Source organism: Corvus hawaiiensis, chromosome 4, assembly GCF_020740725.1.
Source record: "Corvus hawaiiensis isolate bCorHaw1 chromosome 4, bCorHaw1.pri.cur, whole genome shotgun sequence".
Lineage (NCBI taxonomy): Eukaryota > Metazoa > Chordata > Aves > Passeriformes > Corvidae > Corvus > Corvus hawaiiensis.
Window position 1 is genome coordinate 66,816,374 of NC_063216.1, and position 23,256 is coordinate 66,839,629.

General features: G+C 38.2%; 1 protein-coding gene across 3 annotated transcripts in view; it reads right to left on the reverse strand.

The window, feature by feature from the left end:
• KMT2E (lysine methyltransferase 2E (inactive)) overlaps positions 1 to 23,256 on the reverse strand; it is a 59,211-nt gene that overhangs the window by 27,414 nt on the left and 8,541 nt on the right. For 2 of the 3 annotated variants that reach the window (XM_048302410.1, XM_048302412.1), the window contains exons 2-7: positions 22,817 to 22,873; positions 13,076 to 13,260; positions 6,325 to 6,436; positions 5,748 to 5,977; positions 4,035 to 4,115; positions 3,803 to 3,861 (exon numbers count right to left, since the gene is read on the reverse strand). In XM_048302410.1, coding sequence (XP_048158367.1) covers positions 3,803 to 3,861; positions 4,035 to 4,115; positions 5,748 to 5,977; positions 6,325 to 6,436; positions 13,076 to 13,146 — 553 coding nt within the window. In that variant the 5' untranslated portion in view covers positions 13,147 to 13,260; positions 22,817 to 22,873. The remainder of the gene's footprint in view (positions 1 to 3,802; positions 3,862 to 4,034; positions 4,116 to 5,747; positions 5,978 to 6,324; positions 6,437 to 13,075; positions 13,261 to 22,816; positions 22,874 to 23,256) is intronic. The other variant, XM_048302411.1, reaches the window with a different exon arrangement.

The following is a 23,256-nucleotide window of genomic DNA, read 5'->3' on the forward strand; positions in this document are numbered from 1 at the left end:
TTCTGCTCCTGTTGACTATCTAAAACATTGAAAAGATCCATTCAAATTGATGCCACTTTTGCTTTTCCTACTTGAAATCATCCATGAAAATTGCCCATTTTACTAATGTCTCACACAGTTTATACCCAAAATCACCAAGTCCAAATGAACTGTACAGCAGTCAATATAATGTGCATTCAGCCAGGCTAAATGGAAATTATGAGGTGTAAGCACAGACATTCAAGTTATGTATTAATAAATCACAATAATCAACATTGCACTTTGACCACATTTTAGATTAAAGAGGACCTGAATTTGCCTTTCTTTTTAACTCCGTTTTGATACTTTTGCTTTACCATTTAGTATTTCCTTTCCTATTGAATGCATATAACAGATTTAGAACACTGATCATCAAGACTGAGGAGGATTAAACACTAACTTCAAAGGTAAGATCTTGTCAGCTCCTCCTAAGATTTTTTATTTCTTTTCCCTTAAGTTTACAGTAAATGATCAGATAGTGTGCATACAAATCCTAAGATGTTGGGGTCCCTCCCCTGCCATGTAGCCCTGGGAGAGGGGCCCTGAGGGCACAGACACGGGGTTTCCCTGCCCCTGCTCAGCCTCGTTCCCCATGGGTTGTTTTGTGTTCCCTGCGCGGGCAGAAGGAGCCTTGGTCCGGTGAATGTAACACTTCTGGGCAGAGCCCCAGCCATGCGGCTGGAGAAATAAACATCTCTCTGAAACAGCTATCAAGAATCTGTCTGCCCATATACATTTCCTTTCCACAGGACTCCTGGTTTGATATATGCATGTTGCAGTATCCCCACTGCAACATAATGGTGGAGAATTGAGAGCAGAACGATCCCCGATCCCTAAGCGACTGATTTGTGTGAGTAAACCCTGGATGAAAAAACGGATTGGGAATACACTGGGGGTAACAGGACATAGGGTAAAAGGGAAAGGTGGGATTAGGAAAGGGAGACTGTAGGGGGGACTTACAATAGAGATACTGTCTAACATGACTACGATTTTTTGCATATATACTGCCTTTTACAGGAACACCATCAGGCCCAGTGACCTGCGATGCTTGTAACCCTTTTCTACCTCATATAATTTTGAATTCCATGACTTCTCCATCTCCCAAGCTTGGGATGTATTTTTCAGGGTTATTCATTTTAATAGCAGTTCTATGCACGAATATGTCTTGCTGGTTATCACACCTTGTTATAAAACCATAATTTTGCTTAACATTATACCATTTTACTATCCCTAAGATCTTAGCTACTATGATCTTTTCCTTTTTCCGAGTGGCTGCTGTTTTCTGTCTCGCTGTGTCTTTGCTCTCTCCTTTGGTCGCTCCCGTGTTGGAATTCTCGGGGCTGCTGGTGCCTGCGGGCTCTTCCCAGGGTCGCGTTTGGGGCTGCGCGGGCCGGGCCGGGCCGTGCCGCTCAGTTCTCCGTGCGTCGCCTCCTCTGGTCGCAGCTTCGCTGCCGCTGCCAGGCGCTGTACCCACGTCTCGGCCGGGCCCCCGAGCGACGACTCCCCCGTGCCCCGCTCCAGCGCGCGTCTCGGCTGGGCGCGGCTCCATTCTACCGCCACTGCCGCCCGCGCGCCGCCCCTCTCAGTCGGGCATTCCCGGGGCTCGCTCCACCACGCACTGCGTGAGGCCGTGCGGGCACTGCCGGGTCCCGCCGCTCCCCGCTCCGCCGCCGACACTGCGGCTCGCGTGGCTCTGCCCGCGCGCGGGAACTGCCTCGCTGCTGCTCGCAGAGCGCTCGGTGCACGTGGCCTGGGCCGCACGGTCCCTGCGCCAGGCTTCCCTTCGCCAGGACACAGCTGACATTGCTCAACAGTCTCGGTAACTAAATAATATTCACGAAAATATTCTTCCATCGGCATATATTTTGACTCCAGTATTAACTGTGTCCAAACGGTTTTCCAAAAGCCCTTCGTAAGAATTAAATCCCAAGAAACATAGAAAAAGTTCTTAAACAACCATGCCAGGAAGTGTTTCAGTTCTTTCTGAGCTTGAATCAAGCTAAAATTCACAAATCGTTGTTCAAGAATCATTTTAAGTTTAAGATAAATGTCCATATGCAGCTCTAAGAGCCAAGAGTCTTCCCACGGTTCCTCCATAGTTTAGATATGGAATAGCAAAGCAAAACCAAGAAGAGGAATCCAAAGTTTCCAGGGTTTACTCACACAAATCAGTCGCTTAGGGATCGGGGATCGTTCTGCTCACAATTCTCCACCATTATGTTGCAGTGGGGATCCTGCAACACGCATATATCAAACCAGGAGTCCCGTGGAAAGGAAATATATAGGACAGACAGATTCTTGATAGCTGTTTCAGCGATGTTTATTTCTCCAGCCGCATGGCCGGGGCTCTGCCGAGGAACTGTTTCAGTCACGGGACCAAGGGTCCTTCTGCCCGCGCAGGGAACACAAACCAACCAATGGGAACGAGGCTGAGCAGGGACAGGGAAGCCCCGTGTCTGTGCCCTCAGGGCCCCTCTCCCAGGGCTCCATGGCAGGGAAGGGACCCCAACACTAAGAGACTGAATAGCTCAGATCATCAACTTCCCCTATTCTGTATGAAAATTCAAGTTCAACCTCACAGTACTGTCAGACCACTTAGTGAACTCATTAACTCCAAGCGAGTTATAAATCTACTTGTTCTACTATTTTAATAGAATCAGCAAAAATAATTTTAAGTTCTAGAAATATTTAGAATTTAAATTTGGGTGACCAAGTCATCAACCAAAACGTTGTAAAATAAGCTTGGTTTTGTTGAAATGAAAACAGACAAAACAAAAGATGACTGTGTTTTTTTAAGTAGGTCATGAATGCCTTTAGGGGGCTTTAGGCAACTTAGTACCTGACAACACCAAGTGTCAATGGCATCAAGGACAGCTGTGCTGCATACCTCCAAATTTTCTGAAGCCTAAGAAGTGGGCAGCAGGACCGTATCTACATGGTATTTTTAAAAGAAATCTTAAAACACACACACATACACTCCACTGCTTCAGAGACGTGATCTGAAAGTAAAATATGTTACATTTAGGAGGATAACCTCCTCTCAAATTATTACTTTTGTAATAGAGCTTGAAAGTACCAGCTGCCAACCAAGAATTCTACAAAACACTTTGGTAATGGCCAGACAGAACTTCTGACAAGTTAGGCCAGATGAGTTTTAAAATCCCATAAACAGGTACAAGAACTACTTGCATAAAATACATAGATTGAAACGGGTACTTGCACTACACGCCATCTGGTTATCAAAGGTAAAAAACCCTCAAAGCATCGTTATAACCTACATTGTATTAACTCAGTTTAGCAACTTTTCCCATTGCCCAAACAAACCCAGAGCCATAACAAAAGACCCAAGCTACATCCAACAAACCAGCACTTCCTCCCAAAACTTTTTTCCAGAAAGAAAGACTTAGAAACCCTCTCTCATACCAATAGAAGAAACTTGAAGCTTTTCCATCTTATTTTCAGCACCTTACTCAAAGAAGTTATTAGAAAAGCAACACTGCTTATTATGAAACTTGAACATTGTTCAACAGATTGAATTATTCCGCACTGCTATAAAAAAAAGGCAGTGCTGAAAACCATTAATAAAGACATGTGAAACTACAACAATTCTGATACGGTGTTATCTTGGTAAAATACAGTCAAGTAAAAGGCATTGATTTACTGAACCTTATATGCTGAAGACTGTCAAAACTGCAGGAACCATGTACGCACTCTTAAGTCTATATACGTAACTTATACTTATTTTATGACCTTTACTGAGGAAAGAGCTTTACATGTCACTCACCTGACATATTTTCCCTTTTCCTTCGTTGCAACAGCACTGCTCTTTCTTTATCTAAACTCCTGAAATCAGAAAATAAATCAGTATGTCTAAGTATTAAAACAGACCTCCAGCATTTACCATTGACTATTACAGAATAAACAGAAAACTACCTGAATGTTCAGATACTTAGAAAAACATCAGTTGTGCACTGTTCCATTCAGTTTTAGAGTTCAAAATCAACAAAACTACTTACCTGGGTTGGCAACGTTCACACAGATATATGTCAGGAATATGCTGTCTGTCAATCCCCATGCAGTCAATGTGCTGCCAGACACTACGAAAACACCAAAACAAAATCCCAACTTTAAAGTACACTTTTTAAAACAGTGCAGAACACACAGAGAAAGTAAGATGTTCTTTTTTTTCACTGGCATCTTTACTCAGATTCAATACTGCCTGAAACTACATCTCAATCACTGTCTTTGCCACCACTCTGCTAGCTGACTCATTTTATCTCTTGGAAATTTTTCTCTAGCATCAGAAATAAAATGGCAAATTATCACAATAGACAATAAGATAGAGACAAATACCCTCAGCAACAAGACTTACGCTTTATGTAGAAACAAGTGGTTTGGTTTTAAACAGAAGGATTCAATTTCCTTTTAGAAACAGATACATAAAATATTTTTATACTGACAAATATACACTAAGATATGGTTTGATTTCCTTACATATTTTAAGAGAAAAATAAATACATATTTTTATACACCCTGTTATAAACTGGTAGTCTGTTGTGCAGCATAGAAAGAGCTTTAACTGATTCCCAGAGTCAGGGAAGAGACTGCTTGCTAGACTGAAGGCTAACCTAAAACAGTAGCTAACACTCATCCCTACACTGCTAGAAGGATGAGGGACACAAAAATAGTTATCTTCCCACTTGGAAAGAGTCGTGGTAAATTCACAACTCCTCACAGAAAATCTCTTCTTCAAAGGAAAAAACTCTACCTACTCTGGTGACTGCCTACAACTTTACTGCTGGAAGAACATCTTAATACATTTCAAAATAATGAGCAAGATTATCAGAATCAGGGACCATCAGAAATTACTAACAAGCTTGTTACATAAGCAGACAGAAGAATGGAGCTCAAATTAGTATTTTAATTAGCTATAACTATCATTTTATAAATACACAAAGATCAAAGAAATTCAGCAGCATTCATTAACCATACTGAATGTAAAAATACAGGCTAATATTGAGTAGAAACATGAGATTTGTCTTCTCTTAAATATATCAGCTCTAAAAATTTCTGATTTTTTTTTCCAACTCCAAGTATTTAACAGCAGTCTCTTATTATACTATGATCAAGTAGGTGCTTAAGCATAAACTCAGAAGTCTAAACCTTTAACTTCAGCTTCTCCAATAAGAATCTAGGTTAGTCTTTTAATACTTATTAACTAAATCCTTTGAAAATTAAACAGTTATCAGAAGGATCATGCACAGAGAAACCAATATTCGAGAAGTTTCTTTCACATTATTTTGCATCCTTCCAGTTCTTTGATTCACATATACACAATTCACCAAGACGCTTTATTACTCAGTACATGCAGATTAAGTAATGCCCAGGTCTTTATTTTACCATACTAACAAATAACTTGGGACAGAGTACCAGAGACATTATTTTTAGAGGGGGAAAAGGTATACCCTTTGTAACCAGCAATGCACAAGTGAAGGCATGACCAAACTAATGAGCAGTCAAGACTGACCAGAATAAATTATACAATATTCACTGGCCTTAACCGAGTACATTGCCTATGAGAAAACCACACAACCTTCAAGCGCTTTTCTGATGGAAGGAAATTTCTTGTGACTCAATGTAATTAAAACACCATTTAGTTACATTTACTTTCAGTGCAGCCTTAAGTTTTAAGTAATTTTTACTTTTTAATTTACTTTAATATTTATTACCTGCATTTGTCACAACAGATCATATATCCATCATCATGTGTAAAGCCACAAATGCATCTGGTAATATCTGTCCCATAGCTTCCATCCTCTGACGTACTGATGGTAGTAGCACTGGAGGTTTCATCGAAGTTGGGAGTGGTAAATATGCCTACTTCATTCTTGCTTATAAGCACTGATGGAGGAGGAGAAGCTGGAGGCGTTGGAGGAGGCCGAGCACCATAGTTATGGTCCTAGGATTTTGTTAAAAGGTTAAGTTATTGTAAATGTTCATACACCGATGGTTATTCAAGCCAACATGTAAGAATTGATTTGCCAAAGAACTTCAGGCTTCTTATTTTTGTAGTAAAAGGTTAAAATTTTCGTTATGTCACAATTCAATCTTATTTTCTAACTTCTCAACTATGTCATATATTTAAGTGCACTATATTCTGTATTTTGCTTCTAACTGACCATTTTTAGCCAACTTACCCAACTCCCAGTAAGATACAGAAATATAAGCACGAATCAGCTTTTCCAGATAAAACCAGCAGATTTTTATATAATATATTTTGTCCAGAATAGTTAGCACAAAACTTACTGCATAGGGCAAACCAATGTAACTGTGTGAATGCGAGCCACTGGTATACAACTGGTGTGGATAACTGTTCGATTTTTCAACTACCACAGGGCTAGCTTCTACAGATTCTGGTCTGCAAGGCAAAAGACAGATGAAGAACAAATGCAATTACTATGTAATTTATATCAATAAATTGGAGGTACTTGCAGCACAACTTCTAATTAATTTCCTGCTGATTCTGTTTAAAGGAGCACACGGAGGCAGGAACAAACTTGCAACCCCTCCAGCAGCCCCCTCATGCAAGAAACACCCCCCCCCCCCCCAAAAAAAAAAAAAAATCGAGCAGTAACAGAAACTGCCAGAAGGAATTCTGCCCAAGGACTGATGCTGAATTCCGAGGGCTGCACAACAATAGAGCCCTGCAGCGACACACAGAGGCAGTGGCAGGGCACCACCTGCACTAACTGCTCCTACAACCAGAAATCCTAACTAGAGCAAATTATCTAAACAAGGTAGTTTCTATTGATTTATCTTTAAATAGAGAGAAAAAGGTGATAACAATTTGCAAGAGAATGTTTTGTATCAAAGGCAGTGCCTTCTTCAATATACAAACTATGGTAGATATGCACTAAACCACAATATGAAAGAACATAAAGGAGTACTAAAACAGGAAGATCTATTTGAGCACAAAAAATTACATCTTCACGACCTTTCTCAAACAGTTACTCGTGTCTGCGTGACTGAGATAACTTGCAGGTTTTTTGTTGCACCATATGATTTAATCACACTAAGACAATTGAATCCAGGTTACCTACAGTGGGTTTTTTTTTAAACAGTGAAAGGCACCACAAAGTATCAACATTTAAAACTGAAGCGGACTTGACTCACATCATAAATCTAGTTTACTTTTCTAGTTTTATATTTATTGTGCGTGAATTCCAGTTCCTATCACATATCTTATCAATTCCTTGAACTGATTTTTAAAATAAACTTGGTATTTCTGAATCTTAAATTAAAATAGATACTGACGGGATTTTTTTCTTCGACATTAAGATACCTGACAGAGGCTTTTTTGCTATGCCATGAAGCAATACTAGCTTGATTTAAAAGGACACCAACAACATTGGAAAAAATATAATTAATCATTAACTTTCTGAACAAAATGCAGTATTTTCACATCTATTTGAAAGTGTCCTACTTATGGGTTTGGTTGCCCATTTCTCCTTATGAGCTTTTTCCCATGTGAGGTTACCACATGATAAAACTGTTTAATAAGAAACTAGTTAAAAGCACTACTGGGGGAGGGCTTTAGTTTCTAGAGTCCAAAGAAAAAAATCTTTTTTTAAAAGATTATTGTCTCCAACAGTCATCAGCTGCCTTTTTTTGAGTGAACAAACATGTGAGCACACAAATCATGTGAAGTATTAATGTTAAAAATACAACTTCTGACTGGCATGAGACAAACCAACTCTGATAGCACTTGCTCTTTGTTACCTCATAAACCCAGAAAAATCCTCGCTTACTCTTACACCCCTTCACAACTTGAAAATACGATTTTATTTGGAGTTTGTTAGAATTAGCTTCTAGAAGCAGCTCAGAACTTTAGCTCATGACTAAAAGACAAAAATGAAAAAAACTGTGCCTTTCCAACCGATTTGCTTTTACCTATTCACCAACACATCTGTGCTGTAATCATACACCTCTTCTGCGATCCAGTAATCCTTCTGATGACCTAGCCAACTAAAATGCCAGTGAATGAGGCATTAGCTACACATTCCTCATGGCTAGGGCAGAAATTAGCTTCTCCAGTACAAATAAATCTTCATCACTGCATTGCTTCTACTACTACTACTCTTCACCATTTCCTGAATGGCACAAGTAATAACACGGGTACTCTTACCCACTCTGCATTCAATGCTCAACCCAGGTCTTGCTGGAAAATACTAAGTTTTCAGAGCAGGAAGGCTTACTAATAAAGGACAAGCAGGACGGGATTCTGGTACAATCCATCCAGGATTAATTTAGCAGAGTTTCCTTCATTAAAAATAAGTATTATTATGACCTAAATACCAGCTACTTAAACACAGAAACATTCAGTGAAAGATACCAGAATGAAAGTGTCTTAAGAAAGAGAGGTTGTGTATTTCATCAGCTGACTACAATAATCAGAAAGATACTCCAGGTCTCTTGCAAAATATGAGGAAAGGCATCCCTACATCCATTTCTTACTTACTCTAACAATTTATAAACCATTTAAGAGAACAATACTTAGTATTTAGAGGCATAACAGTGGTGGGAAGCAGAAGTGTAAAGCCTCCAAAACCATTCATTTATCACTATTTTAACACTCATAAAACAGATTCAGAGAACAATGTTAATACGAAAAAGGCATGTCATTACTTGAACAAGGAAAACCACAAAAATGGTGGGAGAAAAATCAGGTGATACAGAAAGGCAACTATTTAAGAAGTTGTAACATAAATACAAATTTGGAGCACAATCAGCTTTCAGTAAAACTTTTCTCAAATGCTCATCCAGGCACAGACACTACTTTCAATTGTAACAGATGCTCACTAGAGCTCTGAATGTAACTGTTACTGTTCCATTTACCCACTGCACTGGGCTGGGGAAGTGTGGAAGAAACCAACAACTAGAGGAAGGAGCTCCAAAAGCATTCACTGAAGCTAGAAATTAACCTTCACAGGTTTCCTTTACAGTCAACAGAAAGGTGATACAGACCCCATAAGCAGTACAGAATGAGCACCCTTTTTCCAGAGAGCCACAGACAGAATCAACTTTGGCAGATAGGTCACTGAATTCCTTGGTTTTGCCAACCATGCCCTATATAATACTGTCTGTTCAAAGGTCAAGCCCTTCTTCTGAAATAGGCATCTCAGAGTTGGATAGCTTTGAGAAGGAATGCCTCTTGGAAAAATATTTAATTGTACAGATGATTAAAGCATGAGATATCACCTAATTTAAAAATCAAGTTTTACATTTTTTTGGGACTCAAGTAGCAGGGCCCAAGCAGCAAGGCACTAACTACTGTGCTACAGACAAACACCCCCTAATCCCACCATTGGCATTTCTACAGGCATCCCAGCAAGTTTTGAGGAAAAAGTGTAAGCATTCAGATCTGTGAGAACACTGTAAGGTTTTCCTTGCCTGTATTTTTGGACATTAGCCAGTTCTGTAAGAGACTGAGATACTAAGCCTGTCAGCCTACTGATCATACCACATTTTTCAGCTTCACCTCAAACAACTTCAATCTTACTGAAGAAAGATATTTATTGTATTTCTGGTTTTCATCAAAACTGCAATGTTTGCATTACAACACAGTATATATGAAGTTTGACCAAAACGTTAGTATTATTTCCTACATAAACAAACATTACTGGGATAAACTGACCATGTTATTTCGCTAAAATATCGTATATACTCATTAAGCGTTGTGGTCAGCAATTCAAAACTGTGTGAAATGTTCACAGGGAACAAAACAAAAAGCTCCATAAAAAAGCTTTCTACATGCTCTTGGGCTGCAGTGATTTAAGACATACCTATACCTTGAAAACAGAAATATAGTATTTTCTCAAATCAATTATAAAAGCAGAGATGCTTATATATATATAAAAAAAACGAAAAACCTTGAGAGAATTTTCATTTAGCAAGTTAAACAACTACATGTTCTGGGTCATTTCCTACTGTTCATATCTAAAATGGAAACAAAATATTCTGCATGTTGCCAGCAGATGGCATTAGTGAGAAATTAAAGGAACACACGAGACCAGTTAATTTACCAAACCTCAGTCCCCAAACACTTATAGCTAACTTATATCAAGGGAGTCGACCGGCAGCGATTCAAAGAAAGTCAATTCGTCTCCAAAATGTGATCTCCCCACTCCACTCCTTTTAAATATTGTTTTGTTTCTGACCATTTAGCAATAAATTAAAAAAAAAAGGGGGGGGGGGGGGGTAAAAGCAAAAAAAAGCACACTGTGTTTGACTAACACCCAAAATACAATCGATTAGAATTTGGGGCCATCAACCACTGGCATAAATACGTAGATATTCAAATGGGAAACAAAATCTCATTAGAACTAAAATGTTCAAAGGCAGGTGCGGTATCCAAGCTTTAAGCTGTGAAAACCTAGCTAACAGTACTTCCTGAAAATGCATCTAAACTCCAAACGCAACCTCAGCAACATCAATCTGCCACAATCCAGGTTTGTTTTCTGTTTGTACCAGCACACCTGAACAGTATCTAGCTGAAGGCCATCTCAGATAAAAGAATACAATATATTTTGCATGAGAAACAACATTTTCTATTTCAAGACACTTCTAACCAAACACATTTGACAGGCTTCACTACCTAGACAACAAGAACCAAGGACTGCTTTCTCTACAACTGAGTGGGTTCTGCTACCCAAGCACCTTGTAGCAGGCCCTACAAGTATAGGCTAGTTGGATGTTATCTGTATTTAAGAATACACCAGTGTTCTTTTTCTCCTGGATACTGAACTCAATACAGTGATCTGTACACTGTAATTGTGAAGTTTATTACACAGGCCTTCTCTCTAAAGAACATGTATAAATATTAAAACCAGAAAAGCAGTACCACCAATGGCATTTCCCAATGTGTAGCTTATACTTACGGTCTAAGCTACACTAGCACTCTCTGAAGCCAAGGAAGCACATTTTGAACCTTCAGAAATGGCTTGTTCTGCTTACTATTACAAGGACCTTACCACTAAAAAGTCACACATACTCATCTTTAGTAAGATCGATAAGTAAAGGCAAAATATGTGTGTTTTGACTATGACAGCACTAAGATCTATCTGGAGACCCCACTTAAGTACACGTAATGTAAGAAACAGACCATCTCACCCAATTTTTAAGGTGTTTAAACATCTTAGTATGTTATTCTATAGACAGCTATTTGCTACAATTATTAAAATATGTGGAACTATTAATCGTATAAACGACCCCCTTTTTTAATGGGCTTATGCCTTGGTTTGAAGCATAAGGAATAATCTTCCAGCACTAAGAGACTGCACTACACAAAGAGCTTTTTTCCGAAGCTGCTTCTCCTGCATAATCAAGTTTGCCACTCCCCCATTCTTGTGTTTGCTCATGCTTCAGCAACTGATGAAGCAATATCAGACCTGCCAGTCACAGTGGAAAAATTCAGCTCCTCCCTCTTGGGAAAACCCCAGAACGTGCTCAAAGACCATCTATGACTGCTATTAATGCACTCTATCTCCAACACGCTACTCTCTGGAGGAAAATGTACAAGAACAAAAAGTAAAATCACAAAGACAGTGACAGAAAAGGTTTACAACTGTGTAAGCTGGTAGGTTAGGGACACACCTTCGTGTCACACTTCTTGTGACAGGGACATGGCTTTTGAATCAGCGTACACCAATCATGCAGCTACACATATTTCAGCACGAGTATGGCAGAGATGACAAGAATTCATCTAACTGGTAACAGCCACTTAACATGTGAAGAAAAGCAGCTACTAACTGGGTCGCTCTGCCACAGCATCAAGCAAGTGACACACTGTGAACCCTATCTTGTTTATACTGACAACTATATTTATTTATTTTAATTTCAGCATGACATGCTGTGTCTGCAAGGAATGTCAGCAACCTCAGGAATCATGACCCTCTCTAAACATAAAAGAAAAGCACAGGAAAAGATAATGAAAAGATACATGAATGGTTTACTGAAGTTAAAAAATCTTCTGTACCAAGGTATATAGTGTTCATAATACGAAAAGATAAAACAACTTTAAAAATTTTATGTAACAAAAAACTTTGAATTGCAAATTCTTGGTTCTCTTCAAAGAAACGGTGCAAACCTGGAAGAGCCTCATATATAACTGGAAGCACAGGAGAGAAACATCCTTTAAAAAAGCCATTCTAGAGTTCACCTCAAACTTCCCTTCAAAGTTTGAGAAGAAAGTGGTTTTTCTTCCAAACATTCGACAGTCATGTTGATGCTACACACATGGAAAGATGTTTGACAAGAGAAGTATCCAGTCAGAGATCAACAATACCTAAACCTCAGCCAATCAATACTGTACAGGGGACTAGGGGGAAAAACACAGAAAGAACCACAACACAAAAAACCACACATGTACATGCACAAGCCACCATCCTCATCCCCCAAAACCCAGAAACTCACTACACTTATTTCATGCAAAGCCAGAGATTACTGAATGCATGATTTCATTGGCTCTTTGTAATCGCTCATACACAGTTACTAAATGAATTATTTTCTACTAGGCTTTACAACTAGAAATAACTTTCTGAAGACATGGTATTGGCCATTTAAGCTAGGCCTTCAATTTCCATGAAGAAATGCACCCTTGTCTTAATTACTACTACTTTCTTGCAGTTTAATGCACCAAATTAATTTACCTTTGTAATGTGCAAAATCGAAAATATTTTTTACATGTAGTTAAAAAGGAAACTGAAATGGCAAAATATTTGAAGCATGAAAAGTAAACCAAGCAGCATCTTTACTTCTCAGTGTGATAAGCAAGAAAAATATGCATTTGTAGAAACATTTAGCTTCTCTCCTTTGCTCCCCCTGAAGTGGAAGAAACTGACATAAGAATAAAGTGACAGTTATTAATTTAACTAATTAAAGATTCAACAAAACTAAGCAGACATTTTTCTCCAATTGTATTCAAAGAAGAGTCATGAACGAATAAAAAAGTAATTAAAAAATAAGTAAGAAAACTTACAAATTATGTTCACATACTTACTCTGAGCCTGCAGCCATTTCCAAATAAGAAGTATCTGCTGTGTCAACCCCCAATGGGATCACTATGCTCATGACGTTCGTTTCTGATAAATTCGATTACTACGGAGTCCTATGCATTGGTATCCAAAACACTGGGGCATGCCAGCCACAGTGCTCATTGCAAACATCTAAGTGCATCCACAAACCCTGTTAAAAAAACCCAAAACATGCAAAAGATTAAGGGAGTTCATTTTAAACCCAGGCAATTTTACATCACGTATGTATTTTAATTTAAAAACTGCCACTTATATCTGTCACAATTATTTCATTAATTTTACACAAGCAAAAAGAAAGGAAAACATTCAATCCTCTCTAAAAGTTAACCGCAAATAAACTTCTTTAAGGAGTGTGACGATCTTAACAACTGAACCTGAAAATATTACAAATGGACAATCACTCAAATTTATTATTAAAAACCCCAGCACAATCAGGGAAGTGCCAAGGACTCACTTTATGGCAGACTTACTGAACATGAAATACTTTTGCTTACTGCTCTGTGTTGTCAAAGCCTAGTTGCTGTACCTTTCAACAGAAACCTAGTTAGAGAATTTGCAACTAGGTCTCAGACAGCACTGTTCACTTTTGTTTCGCACTTAAAAAAAAAAAAATATAATGTCTTAACTACCATTTAGGATTTTTTTAAAAGCAAAACCATTCTAACAATTCACAATAATGATAGGAAACATTTTCCATTTTAATAAATCACTGCTAGAAGATACAACGCCTGTTCAGTGCCACTTTTTGAAGTGATTTTTTTAAAGAAGTAAAATTAAAATAATCGCTAGTAGCTTTTAACTGTAGAGCAAACTACAACCTGCTTGACTTCCATGAGTGCATAAAGCATCTGACCTGTCTGCCACTTACTACAAGTCCCCCACTTCCCTTACTGCATAGGGCAGAAGACCCAATCAAGTACAGGAGAAACGTAAACAGCTCTCAGCTATTCACTGATTAGTAAACTAGTGCACTTTTATACACTAATACAGACCAGGTTTTACACAAATGACTACATAATTTAAGTAAAATAAGACCAGTATCTTCAGTACTTACGTAACAAATAATTGCAAACTCTTTCCAAAATGTCAAAACTGCAAGACCACAGACCACTTTGCAATGAAGCACGTACTGTGCCTAGTAAAGACACTCACACCACAAAATGTTGTATCTTAGCTGATGTCTACAAGAGCACAACAATTTTGAGATTAATGTATTTTCAAAGAATTACAGAATGTGCTCATTTGGAAGGAACCCACCAGGATGATCAAGACCAACTCCCAGCCCTGCACAGCACCATCCCCAAGAGTCATGCCATGTGCTCAAAGAGCATTGTCCAAACACTTCTTGAACTCTGTCAGGCTGGTGCTGTGACCGCTGCCCTGGGGAGCTGTTCCAGTGCCCAACCACCCTCTGGGGGAAGAACCTTTTTCTAATATCCAACCTAAACCTCCCCCGACACAACTTCAGGATGCTCCCTCAGGTACTGTCACACTGGTCCATCAGAGCAAAGAGATCAGTGTCTACCCCTCCTCCTCCCCCCACGAGGAAGTTGTAACTGCAATGAGGTCTCCCCTCAGTCTCCTGTTCTCTAGGCTGAACAGACCAAGTCACCTCAGTCGTACCTCATAGCCCTTCCTCATAGTCGCTTCTCCTCAAGGCCCTTCACTGTCTTTGTTGCCCTCCTTTGGACACTCTCTATCAGTTTAATGTCTTTTTTATATTGTGGTGCCCAGAACTGCCTCCAGCACTCGAGGTGAGGCTGCCCCAGAGCAGAGCAGAGCTGGACAATCCCCTCCCTTGCCCGGCCGGCGATGCTGCGCCTGATGCCCCCCCGGACATGGCTGGCCTGCCTGGCTGCCAGGGCACTGCTGACTCAGGTTCAACTTTCCACTGACCAGGACCCCCAGGTTCCTTTCCATGGCGCTGCTTTCCAGCCTCTCATTCCCCAATCTGTCTGTACATCCAGGGTTGGACCACCCCAGGTGCAGAATCCCGCACTTCCCCTGGTTGAACTTCATCTTAACATCTTATCCTTGTCAAACACTATGATGACAAAAAACCACAAGCCCCCAGTGAAAAATGGACTTCAGACAAACACTGTGGAATTAAATCTGAATTTCTTCTTTTATTGAATAGGTCAGCACTTTCAGGATGACAAAGTGGCATGTACAAGACATCTCTAAAGTACGAGATGGCAGCAAGTCTTCATCTAACTTCCTAAATTTTGTAATACTGAAGTTTGGCAATTAACATAAGAACATACCAAGATGCTTGAAGTGCCTAAACGTACAGTTCATTCTCCTTCTAGACAGCAAAAGGTGTGTTTTGGTCCTATTATACAGTGAACTGGAAAGCTATCGGGCCAAGTAGCCTTCGGAATATTTTGCTTTCCTCATTTAAATGCTGGCGTTTTCTTACTAAATACCACAAATAACAAACCGTATCACTAGCTATGCATAAAATTAAGAAAAAACATACTATTTTCAAGAATAAGTAGCAAGAAAAATATGTTAAACCAAAAGCAGGTATAGAGTACTTTCAGTAGAAGGCATGAAGAAAACCGTAAACCCCTCTAACAGTTTAAGTGAGCTCTCATTTTGCCGCCATACAGGTAACTCTACTTCTAGGGCAGAATCCTGAACAGCTGCACGTACAATTTACAGGAAACATCAAATCACCATTTAGTTCCCACCTTCTGAAAAAGTAAAAAAATTACCCAGTAACTGAAACCATGAATGTTTTAAATCCAGGTATATTGGCTAGCCCAGGGTTAATGGCTGTTCCATTACTCCCTGCAGTGTGACCTATGCTACCAAATCATTAGCAGAATGGACTTTTTACTTTATGCCTGTTACTAGGTAATTCTAAAAAAAGTTTTAGTGGTTCAATGTAGGTCTAAAAGACATACTGGACACCACTGCCTGGGATCAAGATCCTCACTTAGATATTTCTTGTACTTTAACTTGATTTTGGTGATGGTGCGGTTTTAAACACTTCTAACCAGGTAGAGCATCAGCTGTAAAATAATGCAGGCAAAAACACCCCCTGAGGTTACCCAATCATCATATATTCAAGTGACCTCCACTGTCAACACAGAAAGAAGAGATTTGCTTACCAAATCTGATAATCAAGTGATATTTGGGGTGCTTTTTAAAATGTAATGCAGAAGAAGAGCTACACATATGTTTTTAGAGCTATGTATAGATTGAAAATCAGCGGCTAATGCATATCTCAATTAATGACAATCTCTGACAAAGCAAATACATCACCATTCTTGCTCAAAAACCACAACAACAAACCAACAAAAAACAAAACAAAGCAACAACAAAAAAGGGGGGGGGGGGGCGGGAAACGGGGGGGACAAACAGCCAAAACAAACCTCCTATCCTATGGCAAGCTACTCAAATACAGCTCTGTCAGAATTCAGTCAGAAATTCTAATACCCTGATCTACACCAAATAAAATCAGAAACTTGAGGAATCAAATATTTTTTTTGCCTGAAGAGCAGTAAATAGATGTTGTGGCACCTAAACGGAAGTGGAACATGACTGCAATAGTAACTCACTGTTTTTTACCACCTTTTTCATCACACACACAAAACCCTCTAATGCTTTTCCTCTACCTACAGTTAAGTACGGAAGAATGGAGGCAGTCACTGGCTTGCAATACTTACACAGCCAAGTTAATTCAAACAAATACTGCTCATTATTTATGAGTAGCCATGCTCAACAAATGCCCATAATGGGAGTGGGGGGAGATGCAGGATAAATTAGTAACACTACACCCACTTATTAAACAAAACTGTGACCTTATATATAGGCCATCCAATAATGATTACTACAGTGATGTCAAATTTGGGATGATGGGAAATAATTATTTTCTGCCAACAGAAAGTAGGCTCACCAACAGAAACAGAAGCGTTGTCATGACATACTTATATTCCCAGTACTTTTATAAGTTCAGAAAGGAAATAACACAACCACTGGGGAATTTTATCTAAGAAGAGATTGCTTATCCTTTGAAGCAGAATACTATCTGCTGTCATGATTTGGTACTTTCCAATTTCTGCAAGCATCCATCTATTTCAAGTAATTATTCTTTCAGAACTCTGACAATCTGTCATCTGTGGCCTTTAAGAAACGGTTTTCATAGGTACACTCATTTCCACAACTTCCTGTTTAAGAAAGTCTTTCTTCAAGCAGTACATGAATTTTAAAGATAGGAAGACCCCACTGGTTTGTCCAGTTAATTTCAGGGTCACAGAGTTAAAAGCCACTATATACAAACTGCTAGTCCAAAGTTCATTGATCAGCTCTTTACTGGACAAAATGGCTCATCTCCTGTACCTTAATTAATAACAGTAGATGCCCTCCAATTTTGTTATAGTCCACTCTATTAGTGATAGTACACTCCAAGCTCTGAAAGGATTTTGGCAATGTCTTAGATTCACAAATTTTCTCATAATCACCCTACACCTTTATTACATGAAAAAAACCCATCCCCTATTAAAATAAATTTTGCTTTTATTTAGTTGCAGTAAGAAAGTTTCTCTTGCCCTAATAATAAAATGTCCATCTTATACCCAAACAAATTTCTGTTCTATCTGGTTAAAACATTTATCTTGTCCAAGATCAACCTCTTCACACCCATCACACTTCACTGCTCGTTCATACTGGTTTATACTTTTAATGGCACTTCGCGTCTCTACAGAATACAGAGGAGCTTTTTGACTCAACAGCCACATCAAGTCTAAAATATTTGAAGCCTCACCATACTTCTCATGATCCACTTTATGACACCAGAACCCTTTTTTAAAAAATTAATTGTATTCTAACAACAGCAGTATAAGAGCATAATACATTCCAAAATATTAATCTCTATGACTTTGTACAGAGAACATAATTTATGCATTAAAGAACAAAAAAACCCTTACATATTATCCCTGAGGTATTCCACTTACACAACATTATTCTGTGGTCTAACAAAGACCACATTTCCTTTCTGTCACATACCGCTAAGATCACTTGTGTCACATCAGAAGAAAAAATTTAACTTTTCCACTGGTACACAAAGGAGGAAAAAGCCCCAAATAGAGACAGCTCAGCTCCTGAATCAGAAGTTAAGTGGGTGATCTCCTGAAATTACATTAGTAGTTTTAAACCTGCTAAACCCTGTGTTGTATGTCTAAGAATACTAAAGCTCTCATCTAGATGCAGAGATACAAAACTTTCCATAAAAATCAATTATAAGAGATGGTGGCAACACCAGTAACAACTTGTCTTAGATATTAAAAAATCCTAAAGAGACTTTAATATATCAAGATAGTATTATTACTTATAATACTTAATGTTATTTATTACAATATGGTGTGGGTTTTTTGTTTGTTGGTGTTGTTTTTAACCATATTTATGTCTAATACTACAAAAACCAGAGGGGAAAAAAAAAATTAATGAAAGCTGTTTTTACTATTCTTCTTCACATCTCTGACAGTTTTTTACACAGGGTTACTGTTCCTTGTTTTTCCCTTTCCATGAATCAATTTTCAGATTCTATTGTCATGTGACAAATACAAAAACCAAAAAGCATACAGAAGTTACAAAAAATACATTTACTATAGAAGTTAAGAACAAAGCAACTTCAGACTTAACATTTGTTTTCTAATTAAAAAAAGGACATCAGTGAAATAATGAATTAAGCTCACAATTAAATTATATCCTACCTCAAATATAATAATTTCCCACACACTGAAGACTACACTAAATTAAGTTGATTGCTAAATCAGTTCAAGTTTCTCACATCACTAGGCATTACAAAAATACTAAGTCTTATTGTTACTGGTTTTATGACTTCAATATACATGTAAGTTCTTCAATATTTTTTCTGCCAATTGCAGTTATCAGTAATCACCCATCAACAATTACAAGATTAAAAAAATAGTTATTAGATAGTTTAGATTTTATTAGATATTAGAATATTAGATATCTAATAACTATTAAGTAGTTATTAGATAGTTTCAAGATTTGGGAGATTTCATCACAGAATGCCTCTGCAAAGAGAATTACCAGGATCTCCCTAAACACAGAGGTTTAAGGAGGAAAACTTAATTCTAATTAGCCTATAATTAGGCTAAGTATTTCATTAGAGAAAACAGTGCTGGTTGAAGATAAATAATTATTTAGATTTTATACTGACGCATACAACTTCACCTTAAAGTCCTTAACTAATGTCACTACAGAAATATTAATACACTAACCAAATTACCATCTCTCTATCTACTCTGTATTTTCACAAGGTCCATATACAAAATCCACAGAACTAGAGTTGAAGAAAAATTAATCAAAACCTTCTAATCTATCTACATATGACAACTACCTTTACTTAAAAGCAGAATTATGTAACTTGAAATATGTACTACAAAATACATAAAAGGTAAAAGCAGTAATTTTCCCATATGTAGTAAATTGAGTAACTGAAATGGCCAAGAGTAATTAATTGTCAGGCCCGAACACCTAAAAAACTACACTGTTTCCCAACTTATCCCACAATGGACAGTTCACCTCATGTTCAAGTAGAGCTTATTTCCCCTGAACACAAGTACAGAAGAGGCTCTCCTTTGCTAAACTAAGAGTACTGGTAAACCCCTTGCCTCACACCTTTAAATCCAGGCAAGAAATTAGTAACCATTTCCTGGAGCAGCACTAAGTATCAGAATACACACATTAATTATAAAGTATATAAAAAGGCTCATTTTCATGAGATGTGTACAAATCTTAAGGGAATTAACTTTAAGCAACAAATGAAATTGCTGAAACAGGCAATTTTCCACTCAAGCACTGACCAAGAGAAAAGAGAAAGGGTAGAAGAGTTATGAGACTAACAGATAAAAAAAAAAAAAAATCAGTGTTAAAACACAAACTACCTGCGTGACAGTCTTGAGCCAAGCAAAACCTTTCAGTTTAACCAGCTCACAATGCTAACCTGGTTGTAACTTCAAGTCAATTTGATTGTAAAAGTGTTCTACACCACTAAGCCCAAACCAAAACTCTAACTTCCATTTGCTCCCAGCTGAAAATCCATGCTACTGTGAGTCCACGTTGGCTCCAAAATTACAAAGAATCACTACAAAACTAATTACTGTTTCTGATACCAATAAGGTCCTTCAGTCAAGATGTAAAGATTTCCAAGACTGTATTACTGCTTTCAGACCTCTGCTGACTCCTGCATATCTTATTGTTACTTGTTTATACGAAGTCATCTCAGGTAATAGATGACCAAAAGGTAGTATTCTGTTTTATTGTATTTTATTACCTCACCATGCATCTTCTACGCATAAGCTGGATTTATTGAGAATGCAATCTAAACATTCTCCTCCTCCCTCCAATTACATCATATGTGTACACACGTTTTGCAATCATGAGCAAAAGCAATTCTTGTCATACTTTCCTTCAGATTTACAGGCCAATAATTTTAACCCATGGTCATGGGAACCACCCTTGATCCCAAGAAATCCACAATAATGGAGCTAAGGAAAGCTGATACACCTATGCCCTAGCATGATCTATACAGGAGAAATCTAATTAAAAATGCAACTACCAATAGTCTGGCAGAGTCCACAAATACACTGTGAAAACTCATGTCCTGAACTGTCACAAAACCAACAAACTAAGCGTTACTACTTGGCTTTCCTACCTACAGGTTTTTCTCCTCTTTGGAATTTGTTTGCTTTTGGTTTGGAAGGTATGTGTGTGTTGGGTTCCGTTTTTTTCTTGGGTTTTTCTGTTTGTTTTTTTTTAACTTTTTTTTAATGGGGAAAGGGAGAAGAGAGAAGATTTAAAGAGGATTTTACTAAATAAAATCACGCTTTTCTAAACTGCTTTCTACTAGTGCTCTGAGCATACAAGTCTAACAAGAATTAGGTTATTTTTAAAATTTGCAAGAGCAACTGGCATTTTAATGGTATACTCTAGATATCCTTCAAATAATAAACTACACTATGCACATGTATATACGTATATGCATGTATCAACACACAAATGTGGAAAAAATATGCAGCATATATACACATACCATAAATAAATGTATAAGGTAATCAATATTTATTCATTACTGTGTGTTTCTCAGAAGGTAACACATCTTTAATCAGACCTAAAAGCAGAATACATGAATAAATGACTAATCTTACATACAAGGAAGTTTTCTCTGTTTCCCCTAACATGCTCCATAACTGTATAGATTTTCCTAAGAGATTAGGATGGATATCCAACTTCCAGATGTTACACCACTGCAGGTGCAGTAAGAACTGTGCAGGCTTAGAACAACTGTGAGTCCAATTTAAGACCTTTGCTACTGTTTGCTGCTTTCCATGGTAACGTAACAGATAAATTAGCAGCTTACTTCTAATTTGTGCTGAGACAAGTAAGAAAGGGGAGTAGGAAAAATATGACATAGTAGGCACACTTAAATACACAAATTAAGACCTATTAATGACCAACTCCTGCACATCATATAGAAGAAACAACATGTTCTAAAAGGAATCTGGTATTTGTAGTGTGTGCTCAAACATTCCCACTGATTTAATGTTCTCTATATCCCTCTCAGCAGTATCTTCCTCCCCATCACAGTATTAACTCTTCCAGCCTCACTCACAAGCCCCTCAAAAACCTCCTATGCTGTCCACTGTCACCTATACCTTGTCAGTACTCATGTCCCTCTAACCTCCTCCTCATGTGCCCTGTCAGACAAAAACCGAAAAAAGTACCTGCTATGGCTGGTTTGAAGTTAAGCATGACAGATAATGGCTAAAATTATTATGCTTTCTCTCCCTGTTTCTTGCAGGATACTGCTCATAGCTGCCCCCATCACCTTTTGAATTTTCAGTAAGCTTCAGAGAGCTCAAGGGTACTAAGCTCCTAGCCCTGTCAAATTTCTGTTTTATGACATTATTGGTTGTACTGACACAGACCTACCTGATGATTAGACCAACAGAAATACTGCTATTACAACTGACAAAGTAAGACTCCTCCTCCAACTTCGCTTTTAAAGTAGTGCAAATAAGCACGATTTACTAGCACAGAATCACAAAATGGCTTGGGTTGGAAGGGACCCGAAAGATCACCCAGTTCCAACAAGCCTGCCACGGGTAGGGACACCTTCTGCTACCAGGCTGTTTAGGGTCCCCATCCAACCTGGCCTTCAACACTTCCAGCAACGGGGCATCCACAACTTCTGTGGGCAAACTGTTTCTTTCGGCTTATGAACATCCTGAGACAAACACAGAATTTTACCTTCAACAAAGAGCACAGTCACATTTGGAATGGCAGCCAAACTTTATGAATTGGTCAGAGTTTAGTATCTCAAAGAAAGAAATGAAAACCCCTGTCTCCTTCATGGTATCCAAGATTTATGCATAAAAAAATTGAGTTTCTATCATGTAACAAGGTTTCCATCAGTACACAGGTCATAACATGCACTACACAGACTCTAGTCTGCACAGAGCAAGCCACACTTTTAAGTATAAACCAAGAGTAAGTCTGCCAGTTTACCCAAGTCTCTGCTATACAGCAAAGCTGCTTTCCACTGGACATAAGCCATTTTCCTTTACTATCTGGTCCAACAGTGCTGCTCTTGCTTATTCCCATGAGTGAAAGCAGTGTCTCTTACTCAAATATTTACATCAGCCCCTTAAAACATGAAGACTTGCCCTTACCTCCTCACTCTCTTCACTCCTTTTCTTCTCTCAGTGGAAGTTAGACAAAATATGGGACTAGGAAGAGAAAAAGAATGAGTGGTAGAAGGGAAATAAAGGTAACAGCAGTCACAGAAAGAGTAAGAATTAGTTTATTGAACAGAAATCTATCAAAGACACAGTAAGCAGAGATATTCAAACAAACACCATGCTTACAGATTTTGTTTTCTATTTGCAGAACTCAACCAAAATTGAAAATGAACTGCAAATTGCTTGATGTCTCTAAGTTTACTAAACACCTGCTATACAACTGAAAGTAAGTCACACAAAAAAAGGCCTAGCCATTCAAAAACCATAAATTATTTGAGCTGGAGAGTCAAAGAACTGTAAACTACAAAACAAGTACAGCACATGAAGAGAAGTAAGAGAAAAATTATTTTTTCATAGCAATATCACTTATT